Source organism: Entelurus aequoreus, linkage group LG14, assembly GCF_033978785.1.
Source record: "Entelurus aequoreus isolate RoL-2023_Sb linkage group LG14, RoL_Eaeq_v1.1, whole genome shotgun sequence".
Taxonomy (NCBI): domain Eukaryota; kingdom Metazoa; phylum Chordata; class Actinopteri; order Syngnathiformes; family Syngnathidae; genus Entelurus; species Entelurus aequoreus.
In genome coordinates, this window is record NC_084744.1 from 44,449,203 (window position 1) to 44,470,112 (window position 20,910).

The 20,910-nt window shown below is 41.0% G+C and overlaps 1 protein-coding gene across 4 annotated transcripts in view; it reads right to left on the minus strand.

Moving 5' to 3' along the window:
* Nucleotides 1-20,910, minus strand: part of LOC133664931 (plakophilin-4-like) — a 246,263-nt gene that overhangs the window by 167,396 nt on the left and 57,957 nt on the right. For 2 of the 4 annotated variants that reach the window (XM_062069972.1, XM_062069968.1), the window contains exons 1-2: nt 20,103-20,192; nt 10,250-10,383 (exon numbers count right to left, since the gene is read on the minus strand). In XM_062069972.1, the coding sequence (XP_061925956.1) occupies nt 10,250-10,383; nt 20,103-20,118 (150 nt within the window). In that variant the 5' untranslated portion in view covers nt 20,119-20,192. Of the gene's footprint in view, nt 1-10,249; nt 10,384-20,102; nt 20,193-20,910 lie in introns of those variants that run through there. The other 2 variants (XM_062069971.1, XM_062069969.1) reach the window with 1 other exon arrangement.

Consider the following 20,910-nt stretch of genomic DNA (forward strand, 5'->3'; position numbering starts at 1 on the left):
AAAGTTTAGATCCATGAAAGAAAGAAGAAAGTGAATGAATGTTTAGAACTGAATACATTTACATATGCATCACAATGTGTTTTCTTTTGTATTGTTTTTTTTAATGAATTAAGTAACATTTATGACAACCTTTTTCCAAAACACAATATAGAATGTGAGATACACCTGCTCAGTGGCCTAGTGGTTAGAGTGTCCGCCCTGAGATCGGTAGGTCGTGAGTCATACCAAAGACTAAAAAAATGGGACCCATTACCTCCCTGCTTGGTACTCAGCATCAAGGGTTGGATTGGGGGACTGTGATGGGTCAAATGCAGAGGACAAATTTCACCACACCTAGTGTGTGTGTGATTATCATTGGTACTTTAACTTTATATAACATGATAATGCATACGTTTATCATTTGTTTTCAGAACGCTAACAAAAAAGTGGGACCTGTTAGAATAATTATGTATATATTATCACACAACTCTTATGCTTAAGGGCCGTTGCAATAGTTATTATCAATTGTGCTGAGGTTGTACTTTTTTCTATCTGTGCAAAGGGACATCGTCTCGTATCAGTGTTTTCAGACCCTGAATCGGCCTGCTGACTGCCAAGGGAACATCGAGTGCCGTGACGCAGACAGAGCAGAGACAGGGCGATATCACGAGTGTCAACACATTTGCATTTCATTAATAGTCATATATTGTGTCTAACTGGAGCTGCTGAGATTAACCCCTTCCTTCAGCGGCAGCTTCAGTGATGTAACCAGGGACCTCCCAAATAAATAGAGGAAGCACGTGGGCTGGACTTTAGAGCATAGTTTGGTACCGTAACTAGAGTACAGCCCAAAAAACATCTCTCCTCATTTGAGCCAAATTGAACTCTGTCTCTGCATGATTCCTTGCTTCTTGCCTGTTTAATAGATGTCATCAGTGTTTGAACCTGACAGACCCCAAACATTTACTGTGGGACCCCGTTTTTATGACTTGACGGGTTCCCTGGGATCCCGTTTGGAAAATTCCTAGCGCCAACACTGATCTGTGTAGCCTCGGTTTCCACCTGCTCCCTCTGGAGTGTGGTGCACTGTGGTAGTGATCAGGAAGATGATTATAATGATAATGATGACAGTGATGTTCATGAGCATTAACAGCGAGGTGAGGAGAGGAATAGGGGGGGGGGGGGGGGGGAGAAACTGTTGTGCCAGGCCAGACACAACACTCCATTGGCATCACATCACATGGGAGAGCAGATTGGCTCCTGTTCCTCTTTTCTTATTTTCTGCGTTCCTCCACATTGACAGCTCCCTGCCACAATACATTTAGAGAACAGCTCGCCGGCGACAGCTAATCTGACTCCGCCATTCTTCATCATTTCCCCCACTCTCGCTTTTTGTCCTCCCCCTCCACACCTGAGTGTTTTGTCTCTCCCAGCACTCTCCTTCACCTATACACCGCCCCTCTGAATGTGTCGCACGGGGTAATTGCTTGGAGCAAAGCTTCCATTTTTATGTCCATAATCGAGGCCACAATGCATACGGGTCTAGATTTCCCCCTTGCCTTTGTCACGCAGCAGCACCACCGAGGAGAGGAAGGCAGATAAGAAGGAGAGAAATGGTCAGTAAATTGTAATTAGAGTGCCTATTCACTTACCAAGGAGAAAGATTATTGCCCACAGAGAAAATACCCTCTCTGGCACACTAATGCATGATGGCAAAATGTTTCTATGATCGCAATAATTAAGCCTTGACCTAGATTGGATAAAACACACAAAATATGGGAGTTTCAGGTTGCACTTGATATCGCACTGAAGGCAACACATGCCACTTGACACGCAAAGTCTTTCTGGTTTGTATGAGCACTTTTATACTCACTTCGCTTTAGTTTTTTGTTTTTTTTTCAATTTGTCGAACTTGTATTATTTCTTTAATTTTATCTTGCAATTTTACTTTTTATTCAAACCATTTTACCGTATTGCTTTTGCACTATCTTGTTTAGCTCATTCATTGTTCATGTTCTTTGTTTGTTTTTTTTGTTTTGTTTTTTTGCTCTATGCTTTTTAACCTGTAAAGCACTTTGCTCCATTTTAAAAATTGTTGTAAACGTGCTATATAAATAAAGTTGCCTTGCCTTGCCACTGAGCTGTGGCACCAGCACTAGTTCTAGAACAGTGGTTCTTAACCTGGGTTCGATCGAACCCTACGGGTTCGGTGAGTCAGGCTCAGGGGTTCGGCGGAGGTCAAGACACACCCGACTCATCGTGTAAATAAAAACTTCTCCCTATCGGCGTATTACGGATACGGCAACAGCAGACGTCACACTGATTTGCAGGTGTGTAATTTGTTGTGAGTTTATGCAGTGTTGGTTTTGTTCTTTGAACAAGGTGATGTTCATGCACGGTTCATTTTGTGCACCAGTAAAAAAAACATGGTAACACTTTAGTATGGGGAAAATATTCACCATTAATTAGTTGCTTATTAACATGCAAATTAGTACCATATTGGTTCTTAACTAGTCATTACTAAGTACTTAATGCCTTATTCGGCATGGCCTTATTATAACCCTAACCCTGGCCCTAACCCTAACCCTAACCAAATAACTCTAAATTAAGTCTTTGTTACTTAGAATATGTTCCCCATACTAAAGTCTTACCAAAAACATATAACTTTGTCTTGAATTTGAAAACAACAAACATTTAATTTTTCACTAAAGAAGGGTTCAGTGAATGCGCATATGAAACCGGTGGGGTTCGGTACCTACAACAAGGTTAAGAACCACTGTTCTAGAACCAACGTAATCCTTCTCCCGCCTGCAGTTATCACTGGTAGCTGCCACCTTGCATAATAGAAAGGGAGTACAAGAAATAATGCACAAAAACCCCAAAACCAGTGAAGTTGGCACTTTGTGTAAATCGTAAATAAAAACAAAATACAGTGATTTGCAAATCATTTTCAACGTACACTATATTGCTAAAAGTATTTGGCCACCTGCCTTGACTCACATATGAACTTGAAGTGCCATCCCATTCCCAACCCCAAATGGTTCAATATGATGTGGGTCCACCTTTTGCAGCTATTACAGCTTCAACTCTTCTGGGAAGGCTGTCCACAAGGTTGCGGAGTGTGTTTATAGGAATTTTCCACCATTCTTCCAAAAGCGCATTGGTGAGATGCTGGTCGAGAAGGCCTGGCTCTCAGTCTCCGTTCTAATTCATCCCAAAGGTGTTCCATCGGAGTTCAGGTCAGGACTCTGTGCAGGCTAGTCAAGTTCATCCGCACCAGACTCTGTCACCCATGTCTTTATGGACCTTGCTTTGTGCACTGGTGCACAGTCATGTTGGAAGAGGAAGGGGCCCGCTCCAAACTGTTCCCACAAGGTTGGGAGGCATGGAATTGTCCAAAATGTTTTGGTATTCTGGAGCATTCAAAGTTCCTTTCACTGGAACTAAGGGGCCAAGCCCAACTCCTGTAAAAACAACCCCACACCATATGAAGCGTGGCTTCATAATAAAAGAGTGCGGGTACTAGACTGGCCTGCCTGTAGTCCGTTGAAAATGTGTGGCGCAATATGAAACCTAAAATACCACAACAGACTGTTGAACAACTTAAGCTGTGCATCAAGCAAGAAAGGGAAAGAATTCCACCTGAAAAGCTTCAAAAATGTGTCTCCTCAGTTCCCAAACGTTTACTGAGTGTTGTTAAAAGGAAAGGCCATGTAACACAGTGGTAAAAATGCCCCTGTGCCAACTTTTTTGCAATGTGTTGCTGCCATTAAATTCTAAGTTAATGAATATTTGCAAACATGTTTTACGTTTCTCAGTTCCAACATTAAATATCTTGTCTTTGCCGTCTATTCAATTGAATATAAGTTGAATAGGATTTGCAAATCATTGTGTTCTGTTTTTATTTACCATTTACACAACGTGACATCTTCACTGGTTTTGGGTTTTGGACATACGCCATGCCAGGTATAACAATACAGTTAAAATTTGATTCACGAGTGCTTCTATTTGTGACCTTTTCGGTTTACAAACGTTTACACCGCGTCAAATATGTCTCTGTGCGCAAACTATGTCTCGGCGTACGAGCGTTTTATTCATTCATTTTGCATGCTCCGTGAAGCCATCGATGGCTGCCATTGTGATGTCATCGTATCCTGTACAAACGGCCGGCGTCACTTCTGACAAGTTTATTCCCACAATTGTCGTACCTTGCGCTGGTCAGAGCTGTGTCAGCCCATCTCAGAGATCACTTTGTGTGAACAGAAACGCTTTCAATTTGTCCAAACCCTCAGACCTGCTGTTTGTTTGTCACTCCGAAACTCCAAGAGTGTTCAACAATGCCACAAATAATCCCAGACACAAGGTAAAATTATTTTCCTTTTTTTGGCTTTTTTTTTTGTTTTGAAGCACACAACCAGACTGTGTGTGTGTGTGTGTGTGTGTGTGTGTGTGTGTGTGTGTGTGTGTGTGTGTGTGTGTGTGTGTGTGTGTGTGTGTGCGCGCTGACATTTAAGCTTGCGCTAATGTTGTTTGGATAAAAAAAAGAGATTGTTGAGCCATTATCCCCTTGTATATATCATATACAGTGTATATATATATATATATGTCTATATATACAGTATATAGATGTATATATTAGGGTTGTACGGTATACCAGTATTAGTATAGTACCACGATACTAATGAATCATATTCTGTACTATACCGTCTCTGAAAAGTACCAGTCCCGCACCCCCCTGCGCCTGCGTCGAAGTCACATCGTGTCATTGCTGGTTTACGAGCAGAGGAACATGTTCGGCAGCGCACACACACAGAGTACTTACAAGCAGACACAGTGTGTAGACAGAAAAGGGAGAACGGACGCATTTTGGCTTAAAAACTAAAGATAAAGGTGAAGTTATAACACTAAAACGCCCTCAGGAAGAGGTGCTTTAAGACATGGTTAGCTAGCTAGTGGCTAACGTCCATCCGTGTTTTGGCTACTTCTAAATCACTAATCCTCACCTCCATGGCAACAAATAAAGTAAGTTTCTTACAAGTGCAGGACGAGGGATAGCTAAACATGCTTCACTACACACCGTAGCTCACCGGCGTCAAAATGTAAACAAACGCCATTGGTGGATCTACACCTAACATCCACTGTAATGATACAAAGTACAGGAGCGTATCTAGTCGATACTACTATGATTACATCGATATTTTTTAGCATCACAACATTTTTTGGGGGGTTTTTCAAATTCATATTATGTTTAAAAAGTCAGGAAATATGTCCCTGGACACATAAGGACTTTAAATATGACCAATGTATGATCCTGTAACTACTTGGTGTTGAATCGATACCTAAATTCAAAATTCATCCAAAACTAATGTAAAGTATCAAACAACAGAAGAATAAGTGATTATTACATTTTAACAGAAGTGTAGACAGAACATGTTAAAACCGAAAGTAAGCAGATATTAACAGTAAATGAACAAGTAGATTAATAATACATTTTATACCACTTGTCCTTAATAATTTTGACAAAATAATAGATTAGAAAATGACACAATATATTACTGCATATGTCATCAGCCTTTGTTTGTTTACTTACTACGAAAGACAAGTTGTCTTGTATGTTCACTATTTTATTTAAAGGACAAACTTGCAATAATAAACATATGTTTAATGTACCCTAAGATTTTTTGTTAAAATAAAGCCAATAATGAAATTATTTTGTGGTGCCCTTTATTTAGAAAAGTACCGAAAAGTATCTAAATACATTTTGGTACCAGTACCAAAATATTGGTATCAGGACAACAGTAGTACACGCAGGAGAACACAGAGAATGTTAAAATGTAAATTGGGTAATATTCAAAGAACTCACATTCATTATGAGCATGCAAATATGAGGGAATGCTACACCGAACACTTCTCTCACCTTGACACGAACAATGAATGAAAGCAGGGGGTTAATAATTACCTTAAATTTCAGTCTTGAAAAAAATCAGGAATTCTCTTTGATGGCTTTTCTACTTTGACCTTTAAACTCCAAAACGTCCTTATGTGACCTTACAAACTACAATATACTGACCGACATTGTTTAATGCAAGTTCAACACCAAATCATACTGTTCTTTGAATAAACTATTTATATAGGTACGGTACTGTTAAAAGTTCAGGTCAAGTTAAGGTTCTGCTATCGTTGACATTCAGATAGGAATGCTATCAAGAACTTCATAGCTGCTAGATTTAATAAAAACTGCTTCTAAAAAGGGAGTTTATTCTAAAGAATTCTCTTCGAGGCACTGAGAAGCATTTATTTTACCAAGTGGTTGTATTGATAAATCAATACATACTAAATCTGATACATGTAAGATCAAAAGCTACTGACATTAAGAGCGTCTCTGAAGTACCTGGTATTGCCATGAACTACCAAAGAAAGAAGGAAAGACAGTTGTAGCATGTTAGCGCCTCTCCATTGTTGGGGCATGAGGGCAAAGTCTGCATGCTGCGTCCGTATCAACGGCAAATAGGGACCGTTTGAAAATGAGGCGTAACAACGGAGAAAGAAAGCAGCCACCGAGCAGCCATAAAATACCAAAGACAATATTCCAGAGCAGTAAACACTTACCAAGCACTCAGATACCCGCAACCACAACTGCAGCCAAGTGGACAAGTGTGTACTTCCATTCCGCTGACAGTGGGATCCCTCGAAACTCTCAACAATCAGAGGAAAACCTCAAGCGAAGGCAGAGGGGGGGGGGGGGGGGGGGGGAAATACACCCACTCGGCCGGGATCTCATTTCCTCTGTTTTCACTCTCCAGCTCTGCTAAAGACCGAGAGGGACGATCGTTTTACGCTCTGCAAGAAGAATCCCCTTGGAGGCAGGAGGTCTCTCCTGCCAGCGGTCAATGAAAAAGACAAAGCTCTAACAGGCTATCTACTCTCTTCCTGTTCGGGCGCCTTGGATATCTGCTCCAATCGGACAAGGCGCTGGGAGAAGGAAGTGACATCGTCAGGTGCTGCCTCCGAGTCTTTTCCTTCCTTACTTGTGCAAACAAAGGCCACTTTCTTCAAGGAAGTTCACTGGTACTGTGTTGTCTTTGTTAATAAATACTAGATTAGTCAACAACCCTTCCAGGGATTTAGTATTACTGACAGTGTTAGATTCCCAGAAATTTGGAAGCCAGAAAAAAAAAGCTGGATCACTCATAGAGCAGCCTGATTTTTACAAGAATGTGTAATACTTTGTTGATGACGTGAATGAATGCATGGATAATAATCACTAACCAGTTTTAACCACAGTGGGTCCACCATGTATGCAAGGTCTATTGCTGCGTTCCTTTCTAGTAAGTTGAAATAAAGTCATGCACACAACCTGTACAGGTTTAGTAATGCTTAAGATCCAGAAATAGCATACGGAATTGAAAATAATACAATGGAACCAATCGAGAGGAGCCAGATTAGGTGGTTCGGGCATCTGGTCAGGATGCCACGCCAACGCCTCCCCAGGGAGGGCACGTCCGACCGGTAGGAGGCCACGGGGAAGACCCAGGACACGTTGGGAAGACTATGTCTCCCGGCTGGCCTGGGAATGCCTCGGGATCTCCCCTCAATAAGCGTAAAAATGTGTTACCGATATTTGAGAGGATTTTCAAAGTATGGGTATTTCCGGGACCAGTTTCTTATTGCGATATTTACGTTTTGCGCATTTCTCGCTGTAATGACAAACGCAGCTTGTGTTAGTAGTATTAACTTACAACGACATTCTTTTTGTATTGTTTCAGTATCGGAAATTCCTCAGTAAATTCACCAAGACGGCACCGTGGAGTTATTGAGTCTGTTTAGCTGATTGGAAAACTAGCTTCTGCAGCCTGTGGGTCCATGAACATGACTTCTTTTTCGTTTGATCAGCTGTTTATTTGCCGTGTTACAAGCACCATTTGGAAACAATTAAGGAATGTACATAAATATTTACAGAATCTTTCTGTGTAAATAACTCCTTTTGCAATGTACCGTAATTTCCGGACTATAAGCCGCTACTTTTCCCCCTCGTTCTGGTCCCTGCGGCTTATACAAGGGTGCGGCTTATATACGGCCTGTTCTTCTCCGACACCGGCGAAGAGGATTTCGGTGGTTTTAGTACGCAGGAGGAAGACGATGACACAATGATTAAAGACTGACTTTTCATATACCGGTAGGCTGGTTATTTTGATAACGTACATGCGAGCACTTTGTATTACTTTGCACCGTTGTATTATTTGTACTCTGCACGAATGCTGTTCGCCATGTCAAAGATGTGAAAGTTTGATTGAATGATTGAAAGATTTATAGTTAATAAATGGGACGCTTTGCGTTCCCAAACAGTCATCTCTGTCCCGACAATCCCCTCCGTGGTAGCAGGAACCCCTATATACTACGTTAATTACACATCAAAACCCTGCGGCTTATAGTCGGGTGCGGCTTATATATGGAGCAATCTGTATTTTCCCCTAAATTTAGCTGGTGCGGCTTATAGTCAGGTGCGGCTTATAGTCCGGAAATTACGGTATATATCTGCGGCTTATAGTCAGGTGTGGCCAATATATAGAAAAATATTTGTTTCTCTCAAATGTAGGGGTTTTATACGGGTGCGCTCTGTAATCCGGAAAATACGGTATTTCAAAAGAAGGAGCAGCTTCAATATGAGTTGTCATATTCATAACAGTGAATGGTAAATGGGTTATACTTGTATAGCGCTTTTCTACCTTCAAGGTACTCAAAGCGCTTTGACACTATTTCCACATTCACCCATTCACACACACATTCACACACTGATGGCAGGAGCTGCCATGCAAGGCCCTAACCACGACCCATCAGGAGCAAGGGTGAAGTGTCTTGCTCAAGGACACAACGGACGTGACAATGTTGGTAGAAGGTGGGGATTGAACCAGGAACCCTCAGGTTGCTGGCACGGCCACTCTTACCAACCGTGCCACACCGTCCCCAATGGAACCAATCGAGAGGAGCCAGATGAGGTGGTTCGGGCATCTGGTCAGGATGCCATCCGAACGCCTCCTAAGGGAGGTGTTTAGGGCGCGTCCGACCGGTACGAGGCCACGGGGAAGACCCAGGACATGTTGGGAAGACTATGTCTCCCGGCTGGCCTGGGAACGCCTCGGGGTCCCCCCTCAATAAGCGTAAAAATGTTTTACCGATATTTGAGAGGATTTTCAAAAATATGGGTATTTCCGTTACCAGTTTCTTATTGCGATATTTATGTTTTGCGCATTTCTCGCTGTAATGACAAACGCAGCTCGTGTTAGTAGTATTAACTTACAACGGCATTCTTTTTGTATTGTTTCAGTATCGGAAATTCCTCAGTAAATTCACCAAGACGGCACCGTGGAGTTATTGAGTCTGTTTAGCTGATTGGAAATCTGGCTTCTGCAGCCTGTGGGTCCATGAACATGACTTATTTTTCGTTTGATCAGCTGTTTATTAATGTATTTGTTTATTAATATCCTTTACTTTTATCCTCTTTGTATATAATTCAGTTTTGCATGTCTCATGACGCATTATCTGTATGTAATATTGGCTGCATTTCAGATAGTTGTTTGTGTGCCATCCATGTTGTTCCAGACCACAGCAAACATTACCTAGCTTGCCAAAGATTGTAATAAATCTAATAAAAGAAGACAGCCTGCCGTTTCCTTTAACTTGGACACACACATCTATACCTTCGGCCATTAAAAGCCAGTAATATCCAGGAGTTATCTCACCTTTCAGAGTAGACTCTGATTTACTAATGGTTTCTAATGTTGTAAAAATGTGTAGAATAAATATTAAATTTCAACATTTCTGTCAACGAAGATTTGCTTCAGCCTGCGACACATAGTGATTTTGATAGTAGGCTATTATAGCTAATATAGACACTTACGTCATGTGGTGCCTTCATTATAAGACGTATATCCGTCAGTCTACCCCAGGGCAGCTGTGGCTACGAAAGTAGCTTACCACCACCAGGTGTGAATGAATGATGGGTTCTCACTTCTCTGTGAAGCACTTTGAGTGTTTAGAAAAGCGCTATATAAATCTAATCCATAGAATCCATATGTTTTTAATGTTTTGCGGCTCCAGACAGATTTGTTTTTTGTATTTTTGGTCCAATATGGCTCTTTCAAAGTTTTGGCTTGCCGACCCCTGATGTAAACCAAAAGGAAGTATTTCAAATGTAGATTAAAATCATCGTAGCTCCCTTTTAATGTAACTTGATAAGCATTTAAATGCGGTGAACTATGCGGCACACTACCTGTTCTTTCACAGAGGCCAGTATATTGTTGGCCGTGTTGTTCGGCTCCATGCCTCGGCCAGTTGTATGACTACGGGTGGTCAGCAGAAGCCCCTCCTCCATCACTGGGCTCTGCTCAGGAACTGGCATTCCTCCTGTGCACAAAAAACACAAACATGATCAACATTTGTCATCGATCGGGTTCACTTCTGTACTCGTCGACCGCTCCCTGGTTCGTATCGACAAAAGAATAAGTAGGTATCGATGGTCACGCGCCAATACTACTGTCAGTGCACACCCACACACAGACACGCCATATGGCCCCAAGACTGTCGGTGATGCTAGTCTGACTGTGCGAATCAATGCCATATGGCCTTCATACAAATGCTACACAAATATTGTTGCGGTCCAACAAAAAGCATGCATTTTCACTGTTTATTTTATTTTAAGGTACAGTCGTGGTCAAAAGTTTACATACACTTGTAAAGAACAAATTATCATGGCTGTCTTGAGTTTCCAATAATTTCTACAACTCTTATTTTTTTGTGATAGAGTGATTGAAGCACATGTTTGTCACAAAAAATATTCATGAAGTTTGGTTCTTTTATGAATTTATTATGGGTCTACTGAAAATGTGACCAAATCTGCTGGGTCAAAAGTATACATACAGCAATGTTAATATTTGCTTACATGTCCCTTGGCAAGTTTCTTTGCAATAAGGCGCTTTTTGTAGCTATCCACAAGCTTCTGGGAAGCTTCTGCTTGAATTTTTGACCACTCCTCTTGACAAAATTGGTGCAGTTCAGCTAAATTTGTTAGTTTTCTGACATGGACTTGTTTCCTCAGCATTGTCCACACGTTTATGTCAGGACTTTGGGAAGGCCATTCTAAAACCTTAATTCTAGCCGGATTTATCCATTTCTTTACCACTTTTGACGTGTGTTTGGGGTAATCGTCCTGTTGGAACACCCAACTGCGGCCAAGACCCAATGATTTTAGATTGTCCTGAAGAATTTGGAGGTAATTCTCCTTTTTCATTGTCCCATTTACTCTCTGTAAAGCACCAGTTCCATTGGCAGCAAAACAGGTCCAGAGCATAATACTACCACCACCATGCTTGACGGTAGGAGTGGTGTTCCTGGGAGTAAAGGCCTCACCTTTTCTCCTACAAACATATTGCTGGGTATTGTGGCCAAACAGCTCAATTTTTTCAGAACTTTCCTCCAGAAGGTCTTATCTTTGTCCATGAGATGTCAGATGAAACAAAAAATTTAGCTGTTTGGCCACAATACCCAGCAATATGGAGGAGAAAAGGTGAGACCTTTAATCCAAGGAACACCATGCTCACCATCAAACATAGTGGTGGTAGTATGGGCCTGTTTTGCTGCCAATGGAACTGGTGCTTTACAGAGGAAATGGGACAATGAAATAATAAATAAATAAATGATAAATGGGTTATACTTGTATAGCGCTTTTCTACCTTCAAGGTACTCAAAGCGCTTTGACAGTATTTCCACATTCACCCATTCACACACACATTCACACACTGATGGCGGGAGCTGCCATGCAAGGCGCTAACCAGCAGCCATCAGGAGCAAGGGTGAAGTGTCTTGCCCAAGGACACAACGGACGTGACTAGGATGGTAGAAGGTGGGGATTGAACCCCAGTAACCAGAAACCCTCCGATTGCTGACACAGCTATAAAAGGGAGGATTACCTCCAAATTCTTCAGGACAACCTAAAATCATCAGCACGGAGGTTGGGTCTTGGGCGCTGTTGGGTGTTCCAACAGGACAATGACCAAAAACACAATTAAACGTCGTAAAGGAATGGCAAAATCAGGTTAGAATTAAGGTTTTAGAATGGCCTTCCCAAAGTCCTGACTAAAACGTGTGGACAATGCTGAAGAAACAAGTCCATGTCAGAAAACCAACAAATTTAGCTGAACTGCACCAATTTTGTCAAGAGGAGTGGTCAAAAATTCAACCAGAAGCTTGTGGATGGCTACCAAAAGCGCCTTATTGCAGTGAAACTTGCCAAGGGACATGTAACCAAATATTAACATTGCTGTATGTATACTTTTGACCCAGCAGATTTGCTCACATTTTCAGTAGACCCATACTAAATTCATAAAAGAACAGAACTTCATGAATATTTTTTGTGACAAACATGTGCTTCAATCACTCTATCATAAAAAAATAAGAGTTGTAGAAATGATTGGAAACTCAAGACAGCCATGACATTATGTCCTTTACAAGTGTATGTAAACTTTTGACCACGACTGCATGTGCTTTTTGTCGGACATCAACAATAACGAGCCATGAAATATATTAACGGGAATCACAAATGACTGAGGCAAAAGTGCTTGAAAGGATAATGGGCTTAGAGAAAATAGAAAGAAAATAAATAAATGAAAAATCAAAAACAGATGAAAAAGCTAAGTGAATGTCATATCCTTTGTGCCCTCAACCCTCTGCTTCATAATTGAAATGTGCAAGAGGAATAAATTTGGTCCCATGGCGTGGAATAAGCCGCACACAAAGGGCACCTGTGATGACGTTCTCGCAGAAGCAAACAATAGCAAGTGATTTTTTTGGGGGGGGGGGACATAGATTTTACAAGGACTTCTTTTACTGTCTGAGAGATTCACTGCTACTGTCATCTGCAAGCTATTTAGAGGAAAGATTTAGAGATATATTCCAAGCCTGTGCTTTCTGCACATATCTTGGCTAACATTATTTACAAGACAACATCAGACAAGATGACAATTTTGTGGTGCCGTGTCAACATCTTCATGCGTAAAGACTGTATACAGTCAGTATAAAAAAACACACTCACCCTTATAAAATGTTTGTGCAATCCTATTATAAAACAATATAAATTGAATTCAATTGAACTACAAACCAAACATACCTAATGGGCCTGATCTACTAAAAGTTTGTGTGTACTAAAACACTAAAACACACAAAGCTGATCTACTAAACTTGTGTGCAGGAGATTGTGAGTGAGCAGAATAGACTTAGACTTAGACAAACTTCAATGATCCACAAGGGAAATTGTTCCCCACAGTAGCTCAGTTACAAAGAATGGACAGTGTAAGGATGGAAAGGACAATGCAGGTATAAAATAGAATAAGGAGCGCAATCTATTCAGCGTGTCTCCCTTCCTGAATGAGCAGAATATATGCTGATTGTCAGACAGTATGGGAGAAGAAGATGCAAATATAATCATTCAGCACACACAGTGTGATCTAACAAGGCTGAAACTGTTCTGCGGGTGCTATTGTGCATCTACAGTACAGGCCAAAAGTTTGGACACACCCTCTCATTTCAATGTGTTTTCTTTATTACCATGACTATTTACATTGCAGATTGTCACTGAAAGCATCAAAACTATGAATGAACACATTTTGTTGATAGCAGGTGAAAAGCTACACTGATTTTTCCTTGTTTTTTGCATTATTGACGTTATGTATCTTTAGATCACTCAGACTTGAGTTATCTCGATACCATTTTTTCACTTCCCATCTGATACTGATATTGTAGCCTGGAATATTGGTAGCAATATTGATCTGATACGGTACTCGCATTACTTTGTAGTGTGCAATGTTAGAAAAGGCTTGATCAAATTAAACTACTCAGAGAACAATGGTAGGTATGACAAACACTAACCTACTTATTTAACCTATAATGGACTTATGCTGTCTTTTAAGTTGAAGTGGAGTGGTATTAGGTAATACTTTCTTTGGCCTAGTGGCCACAATAGGTAATTACATTAAGCCCATGACTAGGGATGATGTTTGATAAGAAATTATCGAGTTCGAGCCTATTATCGAATCCTCTTATCGAACCGATTCCTTATCGATTCTCTTGTCGAGTCCAGATAGGTTGTTGTATATAGAAAAAAACACACAATATTTGGTTTAACAAAAGCTCACTTTTATTATATAAGAAAAAAATAAAATCTAATAAATAAATAAATATTGACTGTTACCCCCCTAAAAAAATAAAATAAAATAAATAAATATTGACTGTTGTTACCCAAAGTATATTAAGTGGGATTTTTCAGAAAAACAAATATATACAGTAACACAGAAACAACCTGTCTCTGTGATCACTATAGGTGTATAAATAATACTATAGTGTTAAATAAAATCAGTCCCTTGGGCACAAAACTTAAAATAATACAGCTCTCCAAAAAGTGCACTTCTGCTGCTATTTGACATAACTGTTTGTTATGATGCTTTGACATTTTTGCATTTTTTTTCTTTATTGAAAGAAAATTCTATGAAGAGAAAAGTTGTTTGCAAATGTGGTTACAATGCTAAGAAATGAAAAGTTAAAGTTAAAAAAAGAAATACACTTTATTGAGTTAACATTATTTCTTTATAGGGGGAAAGATGTGATGTTATGAGCTAGGGAATATAACAACTACACTACCCAGCATGCAACGGGAGTGACGAGCATGCGCTGTAGCCCAGAAAAGTGTTGCATGTCGCCACCGGGCAGCTAAGAATGAGGTTATGAGCATGCTGTGAAAGTAAGCGTCAAGAACTCAGCTTCGTCTGCATTATTTATAATTAGACAGACAACACATATACAGTGTGATTTTGTTTTGTTTACAAGGAAAGAAAAACAAAACTTAAAAAAGGGAGATGTGTTGTATATATATATATATGTACTGCGGTTGCTTTAAGAACGTTGCGACAGCTGCCGTAAAGGAGGTGCGTTGCTAGCCTGGTTGCTATGTTTCCGGTTGGTCGTAAAAGTGTTGGTCATGTGTTTGTACCCTGCTCAAATCTCTCAGTAAAGTTATTCATTGGATTATACCTTTTGTTTTGAACTTTATTACACCTTGGAGCGCTTTTTCCGGTCCATTGTTTTTCCCGCTTTCGCTATCTGCGCCTAATGACTGAGCTACGTGACGTAATTTCTTGTGATGTCTCACGGGGCATTTCTGGTCGGGACGGGATTCGTTCCCAGGGTTTCGAATAAAGAACCAACTGTTTTTCTTTACTATAGTGGTCTCGATAACGGGTACCGGTTCTCAAAAAGGGATTTGAGTCCGAGGACTCGGTTCTTTTCTTATCGAACAACCGGGAAAATCGGTTTCGAGTATCATCCCTACCCATGACGCAGTAAATTGAATACTTCGGACATGCTTGTTATTGGATACTTTCTAGAACGCTTATGCTTTGGAGACTTTAACCTACTCAGTGGCCTAGTGGTTAGATGTCCGCCCTGAGATCGGTAAGTTGTGAGTTCAAACCCCGGCCGAGTCGTACCAAAGGCTATAAAAATGGGACCCATTACCTCCCTGCTTGGCACTCAGATTCCCGGGCGTGGCCACCGCTGCTGCTCACTGCTCCCCTCCCTTCCCAGGGGGTGAACAAGGGGATGGGTCAAATGCAGATGACAAATCTCACCACACCTAGTGTGTGCGTGACTATCATTGGTACTTTAACTTTAACTTAACTTCATATGTTTAAGTAATATCCAACTAGACCAGGGGTCGGCAACCTTTACCACTCAAAGAGCCATTTTGGAAAGTTTCACAAATTAAAGAAAACAATGGGAGCCACAAAAAAATTTTGAAAATTTAAAATGAAAAACACCGCATATAAAGCTTAAATTGCTTTGCGCTATGTTAACCAGGGGTCTCTGACACACGCACCGGCACGCATCTTAATAAGGAAATTTAATGTTAGTGCGGCCCGCGACTTTTAATTGAATGGCGCTTGATAGCGTCTTTCTTGCCAACCCTCTGAATTTTCCGGGAGACTCCCAAATTTCAGGACCTGCTGGCACTGCTTTTAGCGCCCTCTACAGCCTGCCCAAACAGCGTACCTGCTTGGCCACATGTTGAATGCAGCTTTTGCTTGCTCAGGTAAGTGACAGCAAGGCATACTTGTTCAACAGCCACACAGCTTACACTGACGGTAGTCGTACAAAAACAACTTTAACACTGTTACGTTACAAATATGCGCCACACTTTGAACCCACACCAAAAAATAATGACAAACACATTTCTGGAGAACATCTGCACTGTAACACAACATAAACACAACACAACAAATACCCAGAATCCCCTGCAGCCCTAACTCTTCCGCTCAACCGACGCACGGAGGGGGGGTGGGGGGGGGGGTTTGGTGGGAGCGGGGGTGTATAATGATTGTAGACCGGAAGAGTTAGGGCTGCATGGGATTCTGGGTATTTGTTGTGTTGTGTTACGTGCGGATGTTCTCCAGAAATGTTTTTGTCATTCTTTTTTGGTGTGGGTTCACAGTGTGGCGCATATTTGTAACGTAACAGTGTTAAAGTTGTTTTATACGTCCACCGTCAGTGTAAGCTGTGTGGCTGTTGACCAAGTATGCCTTGCTGTCGCATACGTGTGCAAGTAAAAGCAACATATAACATGTGGCCGGGCTGGCACGCTGTTTGTAAATGCTATAGAGGACAATTAATGCAGTGCCATTAGGGCACGCCCTTGATTAAGTAATAAGAGTGAAAATAGGATAATATTTGCCCTGAGAGATTTCTAGGAGAGGCAGTCTCCTGGGAAAATCAGGGGGGGTCGTTAAGTCTCCTGGGAAAACCGGGAGGGTCGGCAAGTATGCAGCTGAGCCGCATCAGAGTGGTCAAAGAGCCGCATGCGGCTCCGGAGCCGTGGGTTGCCGACCCCTGAACTAGACATACAATACAGGCCAGAAGTTTGGACACACCTTCTCATTAAATGTGTTTTCTTTATTTTCATGTCAATTTACATTGTAGATTGTCACATCAAAACTATGAATGAACACATGTGGAGTTATGTACTTAACCAAAAAAGGTGCAAAAACTGAAAATATGTTTTATATTCTATTTTCTTCAAAATAGCCACCCTTTTGCTCTAATTACTGCTTTGCACACTCTTGGCATTCTCTTCATGAGCTTCAAGAAGCTCATCTTCAAGCTGAAATGGTTTTCACTTTACAGGTGTCATAGTTTTGATGCCTTCAGTGACAATCTACAATGTAAATAGTCATGAAAATAAAGAAAACACATTGAAATGAGAAAGTGTGTCCAAACTTTTGGCCTGTACTGTATTTGATACTTTTTTATATTGACAAATGTCACCTGAAATGGTTTTCACTTCACAGGTGTGCTCGAAGCTCATCTGCAGCACAGGGTCAGTGCATGTGCCTCACAATACGAAGGTCCTGAGTTCGGCTTTACACGTTTTTAACTGGGTAAGCTAATGCAAAATGGATGTATTTGTAGTTCCTGCATCAAGAGAGTAAACAGATTCTGGGGTTTGATTGATTGATTGATTGATGGATTGAAACTTGTATTAGTAGATTGCACAGTACAGTACATATTCCGTACAATTGACCACTAAACGGTAACACCCAAATAAGTTTTTCAACTGGTTTAAGTCGGGGTCCACGGTAAGCAGAAACAACACAAACCATGCACGGGAAAATCTAGTTTTTTTGGCCTAATCGAATTATACGCACAACCTCATAGCGCCACACTTTAAAATCCCCCGGATTATTGCGTTCATTCCCCGTAGCAGCATACCATGCTGGGTCCTTAATGCAGGTGAATGGGCAAGCAGATAATCAAATACCCGACTAAGTGAGTCCGTTTCAATGCAAACGGCTCTTATTTTTAAAGGCTTAAAGGGGTCACATCCTCAGAGTGTGCACGCTTGCTGGCTTTAAACAAGCCAGCACTAACACAGATGAGATCGTTTAACTCCGGCCGACAGTCGGTATGTGAGGCAGGCGGCTTGTTTACGGTGAAGACATCCAATGTTTTGCATTTAAATGGTATGAAACATGCAGGAGGTCCCACCTGCTGCTATTTTTGCAGGGAAAACAAGGACCCTGAGGTAGTCTTGGAGTGTGTCAACAAGGCAATATTGCACGGTGTCTGACCCAATTTGAGTCGTGTGCCAGCAATGGCGTTGAATGACAGACTCTACAACTAAAGCCGTGCTTCCACGCAGGGTACTCCATGTTGGATTCCTTTCCCACTCATTCATAGAGTTGCAGCACACCCCACCTTCCCTTCCACTATGTCTCCCGGCTGGCCTGGGAACGCCTCGGGATCCCCCGGGAGAAGCTGGACGAAGTGGCTGGGGAGAGGGAAGTCTGGGCTTCTCTGCTTAGGCTGCTGCCCCCGCGACCCGACCTCGGATAAGCGGAAGAAAATGGATGGATGGATGGACTTTCCCTTCCGATACTCCGTTTCTTCCGCGCCTAAATCCATGACATAGGCTTTTGCTCCCAGAAAGCACTCGGGGAAACGGTAAACATTTTGAAATGTGCATCGTGCCTCCTGCCTAACACTTGTAGCACCATCATAGGGGGGGAACCTACAATGCAAACCTTAAAAGAAGAAAGGTTACTACCATAGGACAATGCCGAGCAGTGAGCACCCACGTGGAATTGATGGCAACTTTCAATCTTTAAAGTCAATTTGGAAAAATCAATCTTGTAGTTATTAATTTTGTGGCGAGTTTGCTCCATTTTGCACAATAAATCATACAGTCTATAATTAACAAAGCCTAACCGAGATTTCATTATTGTTGACGATATTGACACAATCATCTTGACTTTGAACACGCTGCATACGGGCGAATGAAGAGCATACTTAGTCAACAGCCATACATGTCACACTAAGGGTGTCAGTATGAACAACGCCAACACTGTCATAAACATGTGCCATATAGTGGAACCACACTAAACAACAATGACAAACACATTTTGGGAGAATATTTGCACCGCAACACAACATAAACACTATACAAATTCCCAGAATTCCCTATAACACCAACTCTTTCGGGACGCTACAATATAAACAAACGCCATTGGTGGATCTACACCTAACATCCACTGTGATGATACCACGTAAAATAGCGTATCTAGTCAATCACTCAATCAATTAATGTTTACTTATATAGCCCTAAATCACGAGTGTGTCAAAGGGCTGCACAAGACACAACGACATCCTTGGCTCGATACTACTATGATTACATCAATATTTTTTAACATCACAAAATCTTCTTTCGTTTTGTTTTGTTTTTATATTATGTTTATAAACTCAGGAAATATGTCCCTAGACACTTGAGGACTTTGAATATGACCAATGTATGATCTTGTAACTACTTGGTATCGGACTGATACCCAAATTTGTGGTATCATCCAAAACTAATGTAAAGTGTCAAACAACAGAAGAATAAGTGATTATTACATTTTAACAGAAGTGTAGATAGAACATGTTAAAACCGAAAGTAAGCAGATATTAACAGTAAATGAACAAATAGATTAATAATTCATTTTCTACCACTTGTCCTTAATAATATAGACAAAATAATAGATTGATAAATGACACGATATGTTACTGCATATGTCAGCAGACTAAATTAGGAGTCTTTGTTTGTTTACTTACTACTAAAAGACAAGTTGTCTTGTATGTTTACTATTTTATTTAAGGACAAACTTGAAATAAGAAACATAGTTTTAATGTACCGTAATATTTTTTTGTTAAAATAAAGCCAATAATGACATTTTTTGTGGTGCCCTTTATTTAGAAAAGTACCAAAAAGTACCGAAATACTTCCCGATATCAAAATATTGGTATCGGGACAACACTAATACACCCACTGGCAGAAATGTAGATGGGCGCCTATGCTTACTACTACCACAGCCCGAGTAAGAGACTCTCCCGCCTTGTTTTGTACAAAGAAAAAGAGGTGTGCAGAGAGTTTTTACGTAGTCCTACGTTGTGTTCAAAATCATTTCCTGAACGGTCTATACATGCCAAAGTCTAAAAAGGAAGCCAACCTGATTTAAATGAAATACAAGCAAAGCAAAGTTGTGATAGCCTACCTTTAAAGTTCCCCATTTTATGCGGTCCGCAGTCTACATGGCACTGCAAGGTTAGGTAGGAATCCGCGGCAGCTTTGAGAGAAAGAGCTGCCGGCACGCTCTTATAAGCACACAACGGACTGGCTCGTCAACATTTCTGTTTTTCGTCCAACGTGAAGGCACAAAACAGAAACACATCCACCTTCCTGGTGCAAAAGCAGCATAGTGTTGTCAAGCTAAGAAACCCAGAAGTAGGTGAGAGGCGGTGAAGGAAGACTCTGTGAAGTTTTTTAAGGCTATAATTAGGCAAATACCAAGGGACTATACGGTTCCCAACGGTTAAAAGGTGACCTCATTTTGGTCTAAACAAAGAGATAAACTTGTCTGATTACAATGCAACCTATGAAGTCCCTGAGGTCGTACAAACTCCAAAACCCGTGAAGTTGGCACGTTGTGTAAATGGTAAATAAAAACAGAATACAATGATTTGCAAATCCTTTTCAACTTATATTCAATTGAATAGACTGCAAAGACAAGATACTTAACGTTCCAACTGGAAAACTTTGTTATTTTTTGCAAATATTAGCTAATTTGGAATTTGATGCCTGCACAAAAAGTTGGCACGAGTGGCAAAAAAGACTGAGAAAGTTGAGGAATGCGCATCAAACACTTATTTGGAACATCCCACAGGTGAACAGGCTAATTGGGAACAGGTGGGTGCCATGATTGGGTATAAAAGCAGCTTCCATGAAATGCTCAGTCATTCACAAACAAGGATGGGGTGAGGGTCACCACTTTGTGAACAAATGCGTGAGCAAATTGTCCAACA